At 40.1% G+C, this 13,683-nt stretch overlaps 1 protein-coding gene across 2 annotated transcripts; it reads right to left on the minus strand.

The window, feature by feature from the left end:
• Positions 1–1,677: 1,677 nt before the first annotated feature.
• Positions 1,678–10,514, minus strand: skap2 (src kinase associated phosphoprotein 2). Of its 2 annotated transcripts, none has more exons than XM_051407762.1 (13): positions 10,356–10,514; positions 9,836–9,941; positions 9,699–9,724; positions 9,219–9,317; positions 8,357–8,437; positions 8,084–8,167; positions 7,779–7,903; positions 7,353–7,416; positions 7,082–7,177; positions 6,762–6,866; positions 5,492–5,604; positions 2,009–2,112; positions 1,678–1,892 (listed from the first exon to the last, which is right to left on the minus strand). In XM_051407762.1, the coding sequence occupies exons 1-12, from the start codon at positions 10,393–10,395 to the stop codon at positions 2,020–2,022; spliced, it is 1,032 nt and encodes a 343-aa protein (XP_051263722.1). In that variant the 5' UTR covers positions 10,396–10,514; the 3' UTR covers positions 1,678–1,892; positions 2,009–2,019. The 2 variants fall into 2 exon arrangements, with proteins under 2 accessions (XP_051263722.1, XP_051263721.1); XM_051407761.1 differs by having other exon boundaries at positions 9,219–9,320.
• Between the last annotated feature and the right edge of the window lie 3,169 nt (positions 10,515–13,683).

The following is a 13,683-nucleotide window of genomic DNA, read 5'->3' on the forward strand; positions in this document are numbered from 1 at the left end:
CAAATCTAATTTTATTTATTATTACTCAGCAGCTCAATCTATATATATTTGGCCGGTAAAAGTGTATCTTTATGGTTGCAAGTATTAATTAGTGATATTCTGGTATCATTAGTGTAATTTAGTGGTCACTAGATTAATGGCACACTGGCATTTATCTATGAAACATTATATCTTGATGTTAAATTGCAATAAAAGAACCTGTATATTCTGAGGATATGGCTGTCCAAATGTAACGTGGGGGGATGGGGGTGTAGTTGACATCCATTAAGGAAATCCTTTATTGGCACATAAAAATGAGAGGCAATATTTAGCCTTACTTGCCTTTGGCAACCTAACCCATAGCCTAACATTAAAAGAAGGACTATTAGGGGAAATACCAAGCAATGTCAGCAGAAATATCTATATTTATGTATTAAATCCACAATTCAACTCCAAAACATGCTTTAAGTCTTTCATAATTAGCCTAAATGATGGAATTACACACACTCAGACAATGTCAGTAATGTTTTAGAAATGTTCTCCAATCATTGAATATCATATTGTTGCACTATATCCCTTTCTCTGCCCTAAAACAAAGCATTTCCTCTCTATATGCAATGTAGTATATTCAATAACTAATTATGGTAATTCATTACATCTCCAATTAGCAGAGAGGCTTTATCGCTGCACTATACCGTAAAGAGGAGGATTTATGTTGGGTTTGAATGTCACCCAGAGGACAGAGGACTAGCTCATCACTCAACAGGAACAAAACAGAGAGACAGGAGCAAGGAAAAAAATAGAGGGAAGAGGGAGAAAAAGATACAGTGAGTTATTGTTTAATGAACGCATTTTCCTTCCCATTTTCTTGCAACCTTGAGGAAACCTTGACAAGGCCCCTTTTGTCTGCAGCAAACCAAAAAGGATTGAATAGATAAAATTGTTGTACAACTTTGGTATTTCATTTTTTTCCATTTCATTATTTTTTAAGGGGGCTGTAAAAATATATGTACAGTATGTATGTAACCTCAGTGGGATATGCCCAGCTAACGCCACCTCGCCTGCTGTCAAACAGCCCCTCAGAGGGCGATAAGGATCCCTGCTATCTGTGTGGGTGGCTGTCTTATTAGTGCACCTCAGCCGTTTCACTCAGACACGCAGCACAGCCAACCATCTGCCATGCTGTGATCCTCTGCCCAACAAAGTCTCTCAGGTGCCATAAAAAAAATCCCGTGTCCCTTTGAAGCTTGGAACAAAAGTGCTGACCAGATGAATAAACTCATTTTAAAAAATTAATTATTTTTCATTTATCCAGGAGGTTGTGTAAATATGTTTGATGTGCACACATCTGATATTGACAGGGGCCTGATGTTAACTGCACAGCAATACAGAAGGAAAATAAAATTATTCATGAGATTTTTTCCCCCAGAAAATACTCCAACAAACCTCCATGACACAATTGTTTAATTAATGTATGCCATCAACCTTCTTCCTCATGTTTATTCCTAATATCATTTAAAAATGTGCAAACATAATTTAAAAGTTTGTGTCCCTAGGCAACAAGACAAATCCCAAAACTGGCATGTGGTATTTCTGACTTTAGCTTCTCTGTCACAGAGGTAGTAATCTATGACCTTTGAATAGACTCTATTGCCACCTTGTGGCTCACCCAGCAGGTTAAAAAGAAAAGAAATACTCTGATGTTTAAATCTTTATTGACTTTGCCATTTGCAAATATCAAATTTACCAAAAGCAGAGCATGAAATTGTGTTGTGGAAAAACTGGATCTTGGATAGAAAATAAATACAAACAAGCAGTGCAAAGTGCAGGTACTGTAGAAAAATGCTCTTAAACATATATTTCAGTCATGAAAATCCAATCATCCATCTCTCACAGTGAACATGGGAGTGGTCCTAAAAATGACAGAATGCATCAATTAAAATACAGTAGATTAATTCCAGTTATATATTTTGATCCTTTAGCATAAATACAATGTGTTCAATGCAGTCATGAGGTCTGAGCAACTTACACAGGGTGTATTTATAGAGCGTAAAGCTCCATCAGGTAGTCTTTGGGGACAATTCCTACATTTCCATTCTTCTCTCCGACCCACCAGCCAAAGGTCTGGTACTCCTGGAAACAGGACAAAGTGGAGACATTAAGAGGATGTTAAGTGTGTGTATTACTTCATCTCTTTTAATTCATGTAGTCATCATTGAGCATTCAGTAAAGTAAATATCACCACACCACAAACCTGAGGTTTATCTTCAAATTTTAATTTTTTTTTTTAATGGGAGAGGAACATAGGTACAAAAAAGCACTTTGTTACTTGGAAAATAAAACCCTTGCTCTGGTGACATTGAGACTGACATTATGTCTAATAGATAAACTAATTATCAAGGATATGAAGCCCTGGTGGAATAGGTTTAGGATACCAACCACGAACCACGTCAGCAGTTTGTGTCAGATCAGGGGCCTTTGTCATTCAATTTCTCCATGCCCTCATTTCTTTAATTTAAGAATAAAAGGCTGTTTTCTGTTCACCCCCACCTCCACAACAACAATATCTACATCACATCAACAACTTCATATTTCCTATGCCCTGTCCTGTCTCTCCACCCACTGTAGAGACTGCACACTCTTCCCTCCCCTCCACACAAAAAAAAAAATCTCAGTGTGCATAGAGCACATCACACATAAATCTGTCACAGCATGACAAGTAATAGCTCCAAATGGCTGTCAGCATGCTGAGATGTGAGGAGGACACTGTGAGCAGAGATCTGAGACAAGAGGAGAATACCCTTCTCTCTTTGGCCAAGAGCCTGACCTCACATCAAAGTCTTCCCGGGACATGAATCAACACTGGCGCTCACGTTCTGACAAGGCTGAAGGAAGAGAAACCTGCACAGTGTTTCAAATCTATGCCAAAACTCAGGGACAAGGAGGGACCACATCTGTGTCCAGTTATTCCCGGGAGAGAGTAATGGATGCAAGTGATCATATGGTAGTATTAGACACAGGGAGATTACAATAACAATAGTGATGGCGAGCATCAGCAGTTGTCTGGTGATGGGCCGTTTATCATGTCAGATAAAAAGGTGCTCGACTTGCTGTCCATGTCACAACTTTAAACACAGGGACACGAATACAGTAAAAATCCATTAGTACGTCTAAATTATTAACAGCGAATTGAACATCACACGAAACAGAAAATGTCACATTCATTTCATTAATGTGTCACATGATTAAAATGACATTTCACAAGCCCCTGAGGGATAATACAGCAGATTGACATGAGGCATGTGGAAGAGAGTGTGAGACCGAGTGTGTGTGTGCACATTATGACTTCCTGTTGCCAGCCTTTGAAAACAGCAACACCTCATTGTGTAGTTCTGGCTGAAAAATAAGTCGTGCTTGAGTGAGCGCGGGACACAACATGAGAACAGGTATACAGAGCTGTGGAGGACTAATGACACCACACACTGTGACAACACACACAAATATAGTGGATAATATTACTATCCCAAAATGTTTAACTTCTAACCAAATGAAACGCTCAAAGCTGATGCATCACTTTACACGCATGAGTTGATCTGAAGCGTGATGACAACAGCAACATGTTTAGACCGTGTTTACATTTTATCAACCCATCTAGCCACTTAAGTTAAGTGAGATGTTACATCTTTCGATTAGTTTTATGTGCTGTGACTTGAACGGAGTGGGGGGTGCAGCATATCCGGACAACACACTCTCCCTCACTCCCAGTCAGACCCTATAATCAACACCTAGGTCCCTGACTGGGGGGTCTCACAGCTGTAACACTACAGCTATTTCTGGCCTGTGGAATGGGGGAGGGATGCAAGGAAGAGGGAGAAAAGGAGAATAGGGGAGCAGGGAGTGATGGGGGGGGGGGGAGTGGACTGTCCCTTAAAGCTGCAGCTGGCTGCTGCAGTCCAGACAGGTTTTATGGTCATTGCCCTCGCAGCAGGCCACAACCCCCAACACCAAGGTTTCAGCTAATGGCACTCCCAGTCTGAGTGAAAGGGCAACTTGATTCTTGGTCCTTTTCCATATACGAAGAGGGAGTAATAAACAGGCATTCGGCCATTGAGCATTGATGGGTCTGTCTGCTTTGTGCATTTGTTTCCTTCCATTAGTGCAGAATCAATTAATCAATTAGCTGGTCAAGAGAAAATGAACAATTTTAGTCATTTCTCAAACAGAAATACTAAAGATTTGCTTCTGGTTCCCAAATGTGAAAATCTGATGCCTTTCTATCTGGGTTTTGTACTGTTTAAAAAATGAACTATGTCACCTCAGGTTTTGGCAAATTCTGATGTGGATTTTTCACATTTTCTGACATTCTATAGACATATAGACAAGCATTTAATTTAGATACATAAACTAAAATTGAGTAAATAATAATGAAAATAACTTGTAGTTGCAGCCCCCGTCCTAGGCTCCAGATTAAAAAGAAATGTAATTATAAGTCAAAATGACAATTTTTACAAATAAATAATGTTTGGAGCTCATCACTCATGTTTGTAAGTCTTCATGGCTTTTAGGTGCCACTAGATGGCAGACTTGAATGTGGAAACAGCTCTGGCCAGTTGACAACAGTATGTCTTAGATGACTACATGCTCCATAGAAACCAAACCAGACTGGAAATATAGCCAGTCTAGATGGTGCACATTTCACACTTTTTTTTTCACAAACCACAGGGTCGACATGCATCTGTAAAAGTATAAAATTCCTTGACTAATTTGCTGTGCAATGTTCAAAAACAAGCTTGTTAAATGTATCACAACAAAATCCAATTCTGCGTTCATATGAACCAGTTAAGCACAAAAGAGCTCCTGTTTGGTTACATAATAAAGGTAAAGAACGGCCCCTCAGTTCTCACTACCTGGCACCCACGTCTAGGTGACAAGCCTCGGAAATTGTGCGTCCACTACACGTCCTCACCTGCTCTGAATAGAGTGGCGGACTGAGCCTGGGTTTCCTGAAAACACACATTCCTATTTGGCGAGGTGAGAGAGACGTCTGAGAGGTGTGTGGGCTGAGGGCTGCTCACCGCCTGGCATGGCAGCAGCGGCAGTGTGCTGAAACAGTCCAGATGGAAGTGATGGAATGGCACCGTGTGCCAGCGAAGCCCAGCCTCCGCCAACAGCACTAAAACAGTTTCCGTTGTGACACAACTAATCCCCATCACAGTGCCAGAGAGAGAACCTAGCCCAGTCTGCCTCTTACCATCACCCATCCACCTCCAGGCGGTGGGCCAGATGCTGCCAGTAAAGGATGTGAACAGACAGTTCCTCTGAGGGCCTAGAAATAACTCACTTTAGGTGGTCTGAGACCAGCAGAACCACTCCGACTACAAACCTCATCTCACAACTTTTGCATTACAGTTGGGTTTGAGTTAATCCTGGCTTTACCATGCATCAAGAAAACTCTCAATTGAGGGACAAATCAATATTATACCTCTGACAAGCAGGATTCTCATGATCATACCTTGCTCAGGATGTAGATGGCATCTCCACGTTTGAAGGACAATTCATCTGGGAAGTCCCCTGTACAGTCCCATAAGCCCTGGTAGAAGTTGGGGTAGTCTGTGCTCTTATCAACTGGATGGAAAGGGGGGGAAAAGATGATAACAGATCAGGTGCTTTATTCTCTAGTGAGAGTAATCACATTTTGTGTTCAGGTCTGACACAGCAGTGATTGTTTGTGTGCAGCAAAACCAACAGGAGGCAGTGGAGAGCCTAAAATAGAACTGGAGGGAGACAGTAGCTGTGTGCCAAGTTCATACAGCCTACTAATTATAAGCAGATTTTGAGTATGTCATATGTTCACACTGGGAAAGTGATGGCGACTATTCTCCCACAATGCAATGCACAAAAGAGATGGAGCAGCTAAATGGTGGAACAAAACAAAACGATTATTGATGGATGTTAAAAAGGTGATACCTTATAAACGAAAAAAAAAAAAATCTACTATGTGTATATATATATATATATATATATATATATATATATATATATATATATATATATTGTCTAGGTGTATCTTTGTTAGGTTTATTTTGCAATGTCATTGTAAAATAGTACATTATTCGATCAACAAATTAATCTGATATTTGATTCACCATTTACATTTTTAAGCAACAACGGTGGTTTCAGCTTCTCCATTGTGAGGATTTATAAAACAAGACATTGGACTTTGAAATAATTCACTAGAAAAAAACACTACACCATAAATATTACTATATAGTATGCTGTATAAAGTTGGTAAGTAATTTGGACACGACTAGTTTCTTGGCAGTTAACGTTTTGACCTCTCAGCCTATTTATGGATCTAAAGTGAGAAGATTACATATTTGGTGGCGCCCCTCAGTGTTTGTTAATGTTAAAGCAATGTTTACATACCGTAAATATATAAGAAAGAGACACACAGTATAGTACTTTTGCCCTAGAGAACATTAATACATCACTTATCGAAAAGGAAGTTGGTCAACTTGGCTGTCAGTTATTTCCAGCATTGTGTTAACTTTCAGTTAAGCATATTCACAGACACTTCCTCTCTAAATGTCACTTCTTCTTAACTGTGGCTCAGTGGGTGGAGTTTGCTCACAGCTAGTATGTGTGACAGAATGGTCATTTATTGCTCACACACCGATCCTATCTTATTTATACGAAGTGAAAGTTGCTACACTCCACAAACTAAATATACCACTGATATCTATGCATCCTTGAAACCAGACACACACTTCTGTGCTGTATACCTGCAGCCGGAGGAGCAGGTTTGCTCGCTGGCTCCACCTTCGGAGGAGGCTTTGCTGGAGTGGGCTTTGCTGGAGTGGGCTTTGCTGGAGTGGGCATGTCATCCTCTAGAGAAACAAGCCAAGGTTTTGATGGATGAGTGTGCTATGAATTAAAAGGTTATGATTCTCTGTCTAATTAGTGGACAGGGAAAAATGCAATGGCAGAAAATAAACCCTTTGAATTAAAAAAAAAAGATATATCAAAGAGATGAATGCAGTTTGTTAATGTCGTGCAAGATAATATATATAGATTATCACAGTGACAAAATATGTGGTCGGACCTGGGAGCTCTTCATAAATGTCTTCATCAATAGCTCCAACATCGTCATACACTTCCAGTTCCTCCTCTTCATCTTCTGGGATGATGCCGGTCATATCTACAAAACAAGGGAACATAGCATGTTTGACTTATGTACACCGAAACGTTTGATTTATCCACACACACACAGAGTATGTGGAGAGAATTTTGTTAATTTTTTTGTTCAAATGTTGCTGTTTCTGACATTACAGAGCATAATAATATATGTTTTTTATGATTGAAAGAGTTCAAACCTTTCAAAACAAAGTCTATCTGTTTCACCCATTCCTCCGCCTCTTTCGCTGATGACGCACAAAACTGTGATGAAAGAGGAGAGAAATGAAAACTGCAGTCAGTGCAATATGCAGTTCTACATATATTAATTAACATAAACAAATAGTACTGCATTTATGCATAGTAAAATGTTCCACATGGAAGAGCCTGAATGTTAGAAACACTCATTTAGACTTTTTAAATATGCGTGTCAGGTTGAGCCATTGCAAAGCCAGCAGTGTCAAATGAATGAATAGGTTTTAAAAATAAAGATTTAATGAAGTGCATGTACACACACGCCGTCCAAGTTTTAAACATGGCACATCTCAAATCCACATTTGTTTTTCAATTTAGGACATACATTTAGAACAGCAATGAGTCAACCCATCACCAAGAGACAAGTGTACCTGATAGACTCGCTTGTCTGGAGCCGAAATTTCAAAGCAACAGTCTTTCTTTGAGTCTTTCCGAAGGGTGTTGTTCATTTTGACAGTATACCCATCGATATTGAACTCCCCTTTCTGCTGCTTGTCTGGTTACAGGAAATTAAAACATCACCATAATGGTTCAGATACAACAAATGCAATGTCGCTGTCAGGGGCTGGGAAACAAAAGCGGAATGCCAAATATCCATCCACTTAAATATTTTCAAATGGTATGCAATTCATAATCAACTGGAAAACTGGGATGAAATGAGAAATGAAAATTGTACCTTTCTCACTGCCATAGTAGTAGAAGGTATTGTGGCTTAGAGCACACCATCTCTTCTGCCACTCTGTGCCAAAAAAGCTGTGATCTGTGGAGGGAAAAATAAACAATAATCACAGCGTAGAAGAGACAGATCATGTTCAGGGCAAAGTAGAGCTGTGTATTGTTTGAGAATAACAAAAAATGTCATGTATGGGCTTCAGCCCTCTCTTTTTAGGGCATCATGCGTCCTCATAAACAGTCTTATTTTTTAGTATTTTATGAGCAGAGCACCCACCTTTTCTGCGCTTCTCAAGATATCCCGCTTTAAAGACAGACGTCAGGTCCTGAGCTGCCACAGGTGGGGACTGCTGAGCACCTGGGAAAGAGAGAGAAACCCCAACAAAGCGGGTTCAGTGTTCTCTCTGGACCCACGATCCTTTCAAAGTGTTTTTAATATGCAAAAGTGAAATTTATATTTGTTCAAAAAATGTTATACATAGACAGAGGGGTTTCTGACTAATTTTGCTATTGTGTATTCATTTGACTGGTGTTAAAACAAGTAGCAGAAGCAACGGAGGCTCCACTAACTAGATTTTGCATCTCTCAGGAGGAGATTCCCCTTGCAGTGTGCAACATCAATGCAAATGTTCAACTGCTGTGTCAAAGTTGCTTTGTGTGAAAGAGCAGCCATAAAGCTGGCAGCTGCTTACAGCCCATAAACCCCAGTCCCCTAATCACCATTTCACAAGGATACTTATATGAAAAAGTAAATACAAAAACTTGCATAGATTCCCATGACGCAGTGTACAGGGTTAAAGCTACTGTATATTGGGGAATGTTTTTTCTCAAGCTACAGCCATGGCAGTAATTTTCAGTCCCCAGACTGTGGCTGAGAGCAATAAAGCATGCTCTAGCTGTCAAAGGGGTGGAGTGAAGGAGGTGGTGGGAGTAGCAGTTGTGCCCCCAAATTGCTTCCCAAGTATGTTGCCAAGTTACAGTTGGAATGTCTCCCTCATTGTGCCACTCAAAGTCACTTTCTCCAGGGAGCAGACCCAAAGATTTGTATATTTTCATGCCAAGGTGCAATTTTCAATACTTTAATCCGCAGCTTGTTAGCAAGTCAACTTTGGACGTCTGCTAAGTGGCTTGTGGCTTACCTTCGCAAGCCTCTTCATCCTTGTCTGTGCGCTCAGACAGCAGCGACCCTCCATCGTTGTTGCTGTCAACTTCCTCTTCATCGTCTGAGTCATCTCCACCTACTAAAATAAAGAGCGCTGTGTAGTAATGGTACATGTTATGGTGTAACACAGTGGTTCCCAAACTGTTGTGCATATCTATGAGGGTGAACTGTTCATTTGAAATGTTGATATAAAAACTATATGGTATTTTACCAGGAAAAAGGCAAATAGAGAAAAAAAATTGAGAAAAGTCTGAAAAATTATCAATTCTGTGTTGGTAATCATCATTTCTATGAGATGATACATTTAAAAGGCGTTTATCCTGATATGATAAATTTGACTCATCTTGGGACCCTTTAATTTTATATTAGGACCTCTCGTGTGGGTCCAGACCCCCAGGTTGGGAACCACTGGCAGATTTAAACATTAGGATTATGAAGATTAAGACAAAACACTCACTTTTTTCCTTGAAATCTTGTGGGAAACTGTTGGGGAGATAGTAAATGGATGTTAAGCGTTCTCACATTTAGCATTATAATCTCTAAATATTAGTTCAAGTGACACATTTATAACCAAAACACTGGAAACTGACATACCCCAATTTGACCTCTTTTATCCGCTTGATGAAGACCTCCCTCCTCTCCTTCGCCTTCTTGCTTAGATTTTCCCCTTTTAATCCATCACAGAGGAAATTCTCTAGATCTGAACAACAAACACCAGGTAGGTAAAAACCCCTCACACAATCCCCTATCACTTACTGATTGTGCTGTGTTTTATTTGGCAGCCAAGTGGCCCAGTTATGCGGGAGATCACCTTACCTTTCAAACCACAACAACACACACACACACACACACACACACACACACACACACACACAAAGTCTGCAGTCTGCAGCTTTGACGCCTAACAGCACATTGTTTGATACTCCTCAGCAGGAATGAATGGAATGAAACAGCAACACTGTGGCGTGTTGTAAATGTAACTGGACTGAAACTTAAGTCATCCATATTGAGCCTGCGCTTCCTCTTTGTAACAAAACGTTGGACTACTGAGCCAAACAACAACACAGAAAGCAACTCGCGTGTACAAACACACAAACATGTATGGGTATTTTACCTGAAATGAGCGTCGTTAACTCCTCGGGAATCGGTCGCATTGTGGAGACTTGGTTCCTACAGGCAGCAGCGATGGACCGACCGGTGGATGAAACTGCACACGGAAGCAGCAACAGCTCCAATAGCTATACGGAAGTAAATTATTTATCACTGACCACACAGTTCTCAAACCCGCCTGTTGTTCAACACCCACATTGACGTTTACTGCTCCATCCGCTTTTGCCTGTGTATGTGTGTGTGTGTAGGCCTATATTTTTGACTGCTGCTGCTGATGCTTTTAGTGGGGTCTTTACAGACTAATAAAGTCAACAGATAATAACGCATGATCATATTTTTGATTGATTCCAGATCATATTTCTTTGCCCGCTGTGACTGACTCACTGGACTTTTTTTTTTTCTTTACAGTGATGCAAGCACTGTGAGTTTATGAATATGTCAACATTGTAAATCTAAACAGGCATCATTAATAGCTGAAAAGGCAGTTATATATAGTGTTACTGTGCCAGGGTTTATTTGATCAACACAGATGGTTCAAGGAGTCTACTTCCAGTCTTTATTCCTAAATCCCATTTTAAATATTTGCAATATTCACTTTATTGCACCTTTAAAAACAGAGTTTGTGAGACTATTACCTCAGTTTGTATTTCATGCTCAGTGAAAAACACAGTTTTCTATCCTATCTGATGCAATCAATGCACCAGTCCAGGCAAGAGTAAACCAAAACTCTCACTTCTTACATCAACTGAAACCTGTGCCTCCTGGTGTATTCAGTGACATATTGTTTATAAAGGTGTCAGTCATTCATTAGTCATCTTTTGACAGCCTGTATCAGCCAGTCTGGGTTGAAAGGCCGAGTCTTTGAACTGTATAGCCTGTTGTTGTGGAGAAATGAGACAGAAATTTCAGTGCAGCTCTGGAGGGGATGTGTGAGCTTCAGCTTGTACTTTAGCTGCAGGTGGTGGACAGTGTTTGTCAGTGCTGCCAGACACACAGACTCTCTCCCCAGAACTTCCGGTCCAGTAGCTTTGGGAAGACCGACATGCATTCAGTGTCTAATCTTATTTGTCACAAGCAAAGAGGAAATGGTGTTTTTACTTGATATGACATAATATACAGCCTGCAGTGATGCCTTTCTGCTTTATTTCTTTGATTAGTGTTAAAATGTTACAGATTTGTATTCAGAGTCACACTGAGAAAAGGAGCACCAGACCTTAACATCTCTATGTGATTGTCATGTGATGTACAATCGCATCACTCATTTCATAATGCAAAATGAAACCTTAGATCATATTCTGGTTTTCCACGGTTGTTTCTGTATCCATTTTCTGATGTCACTTCCTGTTCAGCGTTATCTGAGTAGCCAATAAATTCTTTGCCTCAAACCCACTGTGGTCATTCAAAACCTGACCCCCTCCTGACCTGGCAGTATTCCTCCCAGTGTGGAGAGGAGAGGAGAGCCAGCTTGACCTTTGACCTGTGTGTATGTGTGTGTGTGTGTGTGGTGTGTGTGTGTGTGTGTGTGTGTGTGTGTGTGTGTGTGTGTGTGTGTGTGTGTGTGTCTATTGTGGACCTTTTCTGGTTTAAACACTGACCTTGTTAGGACCAGTAGCCCTCATGGAGACCAAAGACCGATCATAATGCCACAGAACATCATTTCTGAGGTCCTGGTTAGGGTTAGGCATGAGTTGGTATTGATTAAGGTTAGGGTAAGGGGTTGGGGTTAGCCTGCCAATAATGAATGAAGTCAGTGGAATGTCCTAACAAGGATAGCTCTGCAAACTTGAGTGTGTGCATGTGTGTGTGTGTGTGTGTGTGTGTGTGTGTGTGTGTGTGTGTCTGTGTGTCTGTGAAGGGAGGGAGGGATCTGCTGGCACAGTGTTGTATCTAGTTTCCCATAAAGCTCCATCAACTCATCTAACAAATTCCTCCTTGTGATTGGGTCAGTCCCTTTCAGCACGCAATCTCTGTTTTGCAATCTCACTGCCTGTTGACCAAGCTGTGTTGTTCAAAGTCACCAAACTCTTTAACTTAATACAGATATGATTATGTTTTATTATTAGTAGTATTAGTAGTATTATATTTCTTTATGAGCAAATGCAAATTGCAGTGGTCATGGTGAAACCTGTGAATTTAGGAAAAAACATTTTATTTTGTGCTGATAAAAAGAAACTAGCAGAGAATGCTAAGGAATAAGTGATCTTTTTTTCAATAATAAACACATCATGAGAGAGAATATTTGTGGTTAGTTTTGCCTGTAGACACTGACATGCTGACACAGTGTGGTCGCAGTATTTAAAATCAGCTCAGTGGCTTCTGCACCAAATCAAATCTGACTGCTTCTCTGCCTCCTGGGCTTCCAATGATTTTCCAAGTTAGCTTCCAAGATGATCACAATTAGCCATCACTTAATACCATGTCTCAGTAGGAACAGCAGTTCACCACCTCGCCTCCTATTTTTGTTATTGCTATGAGCCCGACCGCACAATCCGGAGAACAGCACGATGACTACAGAGACACCGAGCCCATGAGGGAACCCTGTTGCCTGCAGACTCTGGTCAGAATAATTGATCGGTGTGATTGTTAATCTTGTAATTTCTGGAACAGTCGTTGACTTTAGCTTTTCACCAGCCATTTCCCTTAAACATTTAATAACATTATTGAAAAGAAAACAGCAACCACGGCCGAGGTTCAACTGGTCGTTGTGAAGAATTCCTTTAGCAGTAAATGGGACGAAACCAGTTTGGTCCAGATTGACATACATTTACTTTCATTAGCACTATAAGCATTTACTGTAAATTAATAGAATAAATACATTCTGCTATTTGACTCTGACAGCGGTCCAGGGCCTATTTTTTTTCTTCTTCTGTGTTTTATACAAAATCATATAAAATTATAACTTACAACAATTTGGGGGGGAAAAAAGTCGTGTGTCGGCTGCTTTAAATTAACCTTAAATTATTTTATATCATAAAAAGTTTTGAAAAACCACAATTGCTTAAGGCGCGATTCTTAATTCAAAAAGATACTATTGCATTGCCGATCAGGCCATAAACAAGCACCCTCAGTGCTGTGAGTTTTATAGGCAATAAAATTTAATTGGAGAGCCAAGAAAAGTCATAGCTTTTGGCCTGGGACTCCTAGCAGGCAATTCTCACTGCAAATGTTCTTTTTCTGGGTTTAAACATGCGGAGACAATGAATCTCCTAAAAAAAGAAATCTGCTGGGATAAATCATTAAGATTTGTAAAAAATAAATAAATAAAAGAAACTGGGATGCGACTACAATTTTACATTTATATCACTTGCATTTAATTTGTATTTCATGGTGCT

Source organism: Dicentrarchus labrax, unplaced genomic scaffold (assembly GCF_905237075.1).
Source record: "Dicentrarchus labrax unplaced genomic scaffold, dlabrax2021, whole genome shotgun sequence".
NCBI classification, from domain to species: Eukaryota; Metazoa; Chordata; class Actinopteri; family Moronidae; genus Dicentrarchus; species Dicentrarchus labrax.

Coding starts and splice junctions, on each gene's coding strand:
- skap2 (XM_051407761.1), bottom strand. CDS start 10,395: ATGCGACCGATTCCCGAGGAGTTAACGACGCTCATTTCAG. Junction 9,725..9,835: donor ATAAAAGAGGTCAAATTGGG/GTATGTCAGTTT, acceptor TCTCCCCAACAG/TTTCCCACAAGATTTCAAGG. Junction 5,605..6,761: donor ACCTGCTCCTCCGGCTGCAG/GTATACAGCACA, acceptor CTTTCCATCCAG/TTGATAAGAGCACAGACTAC.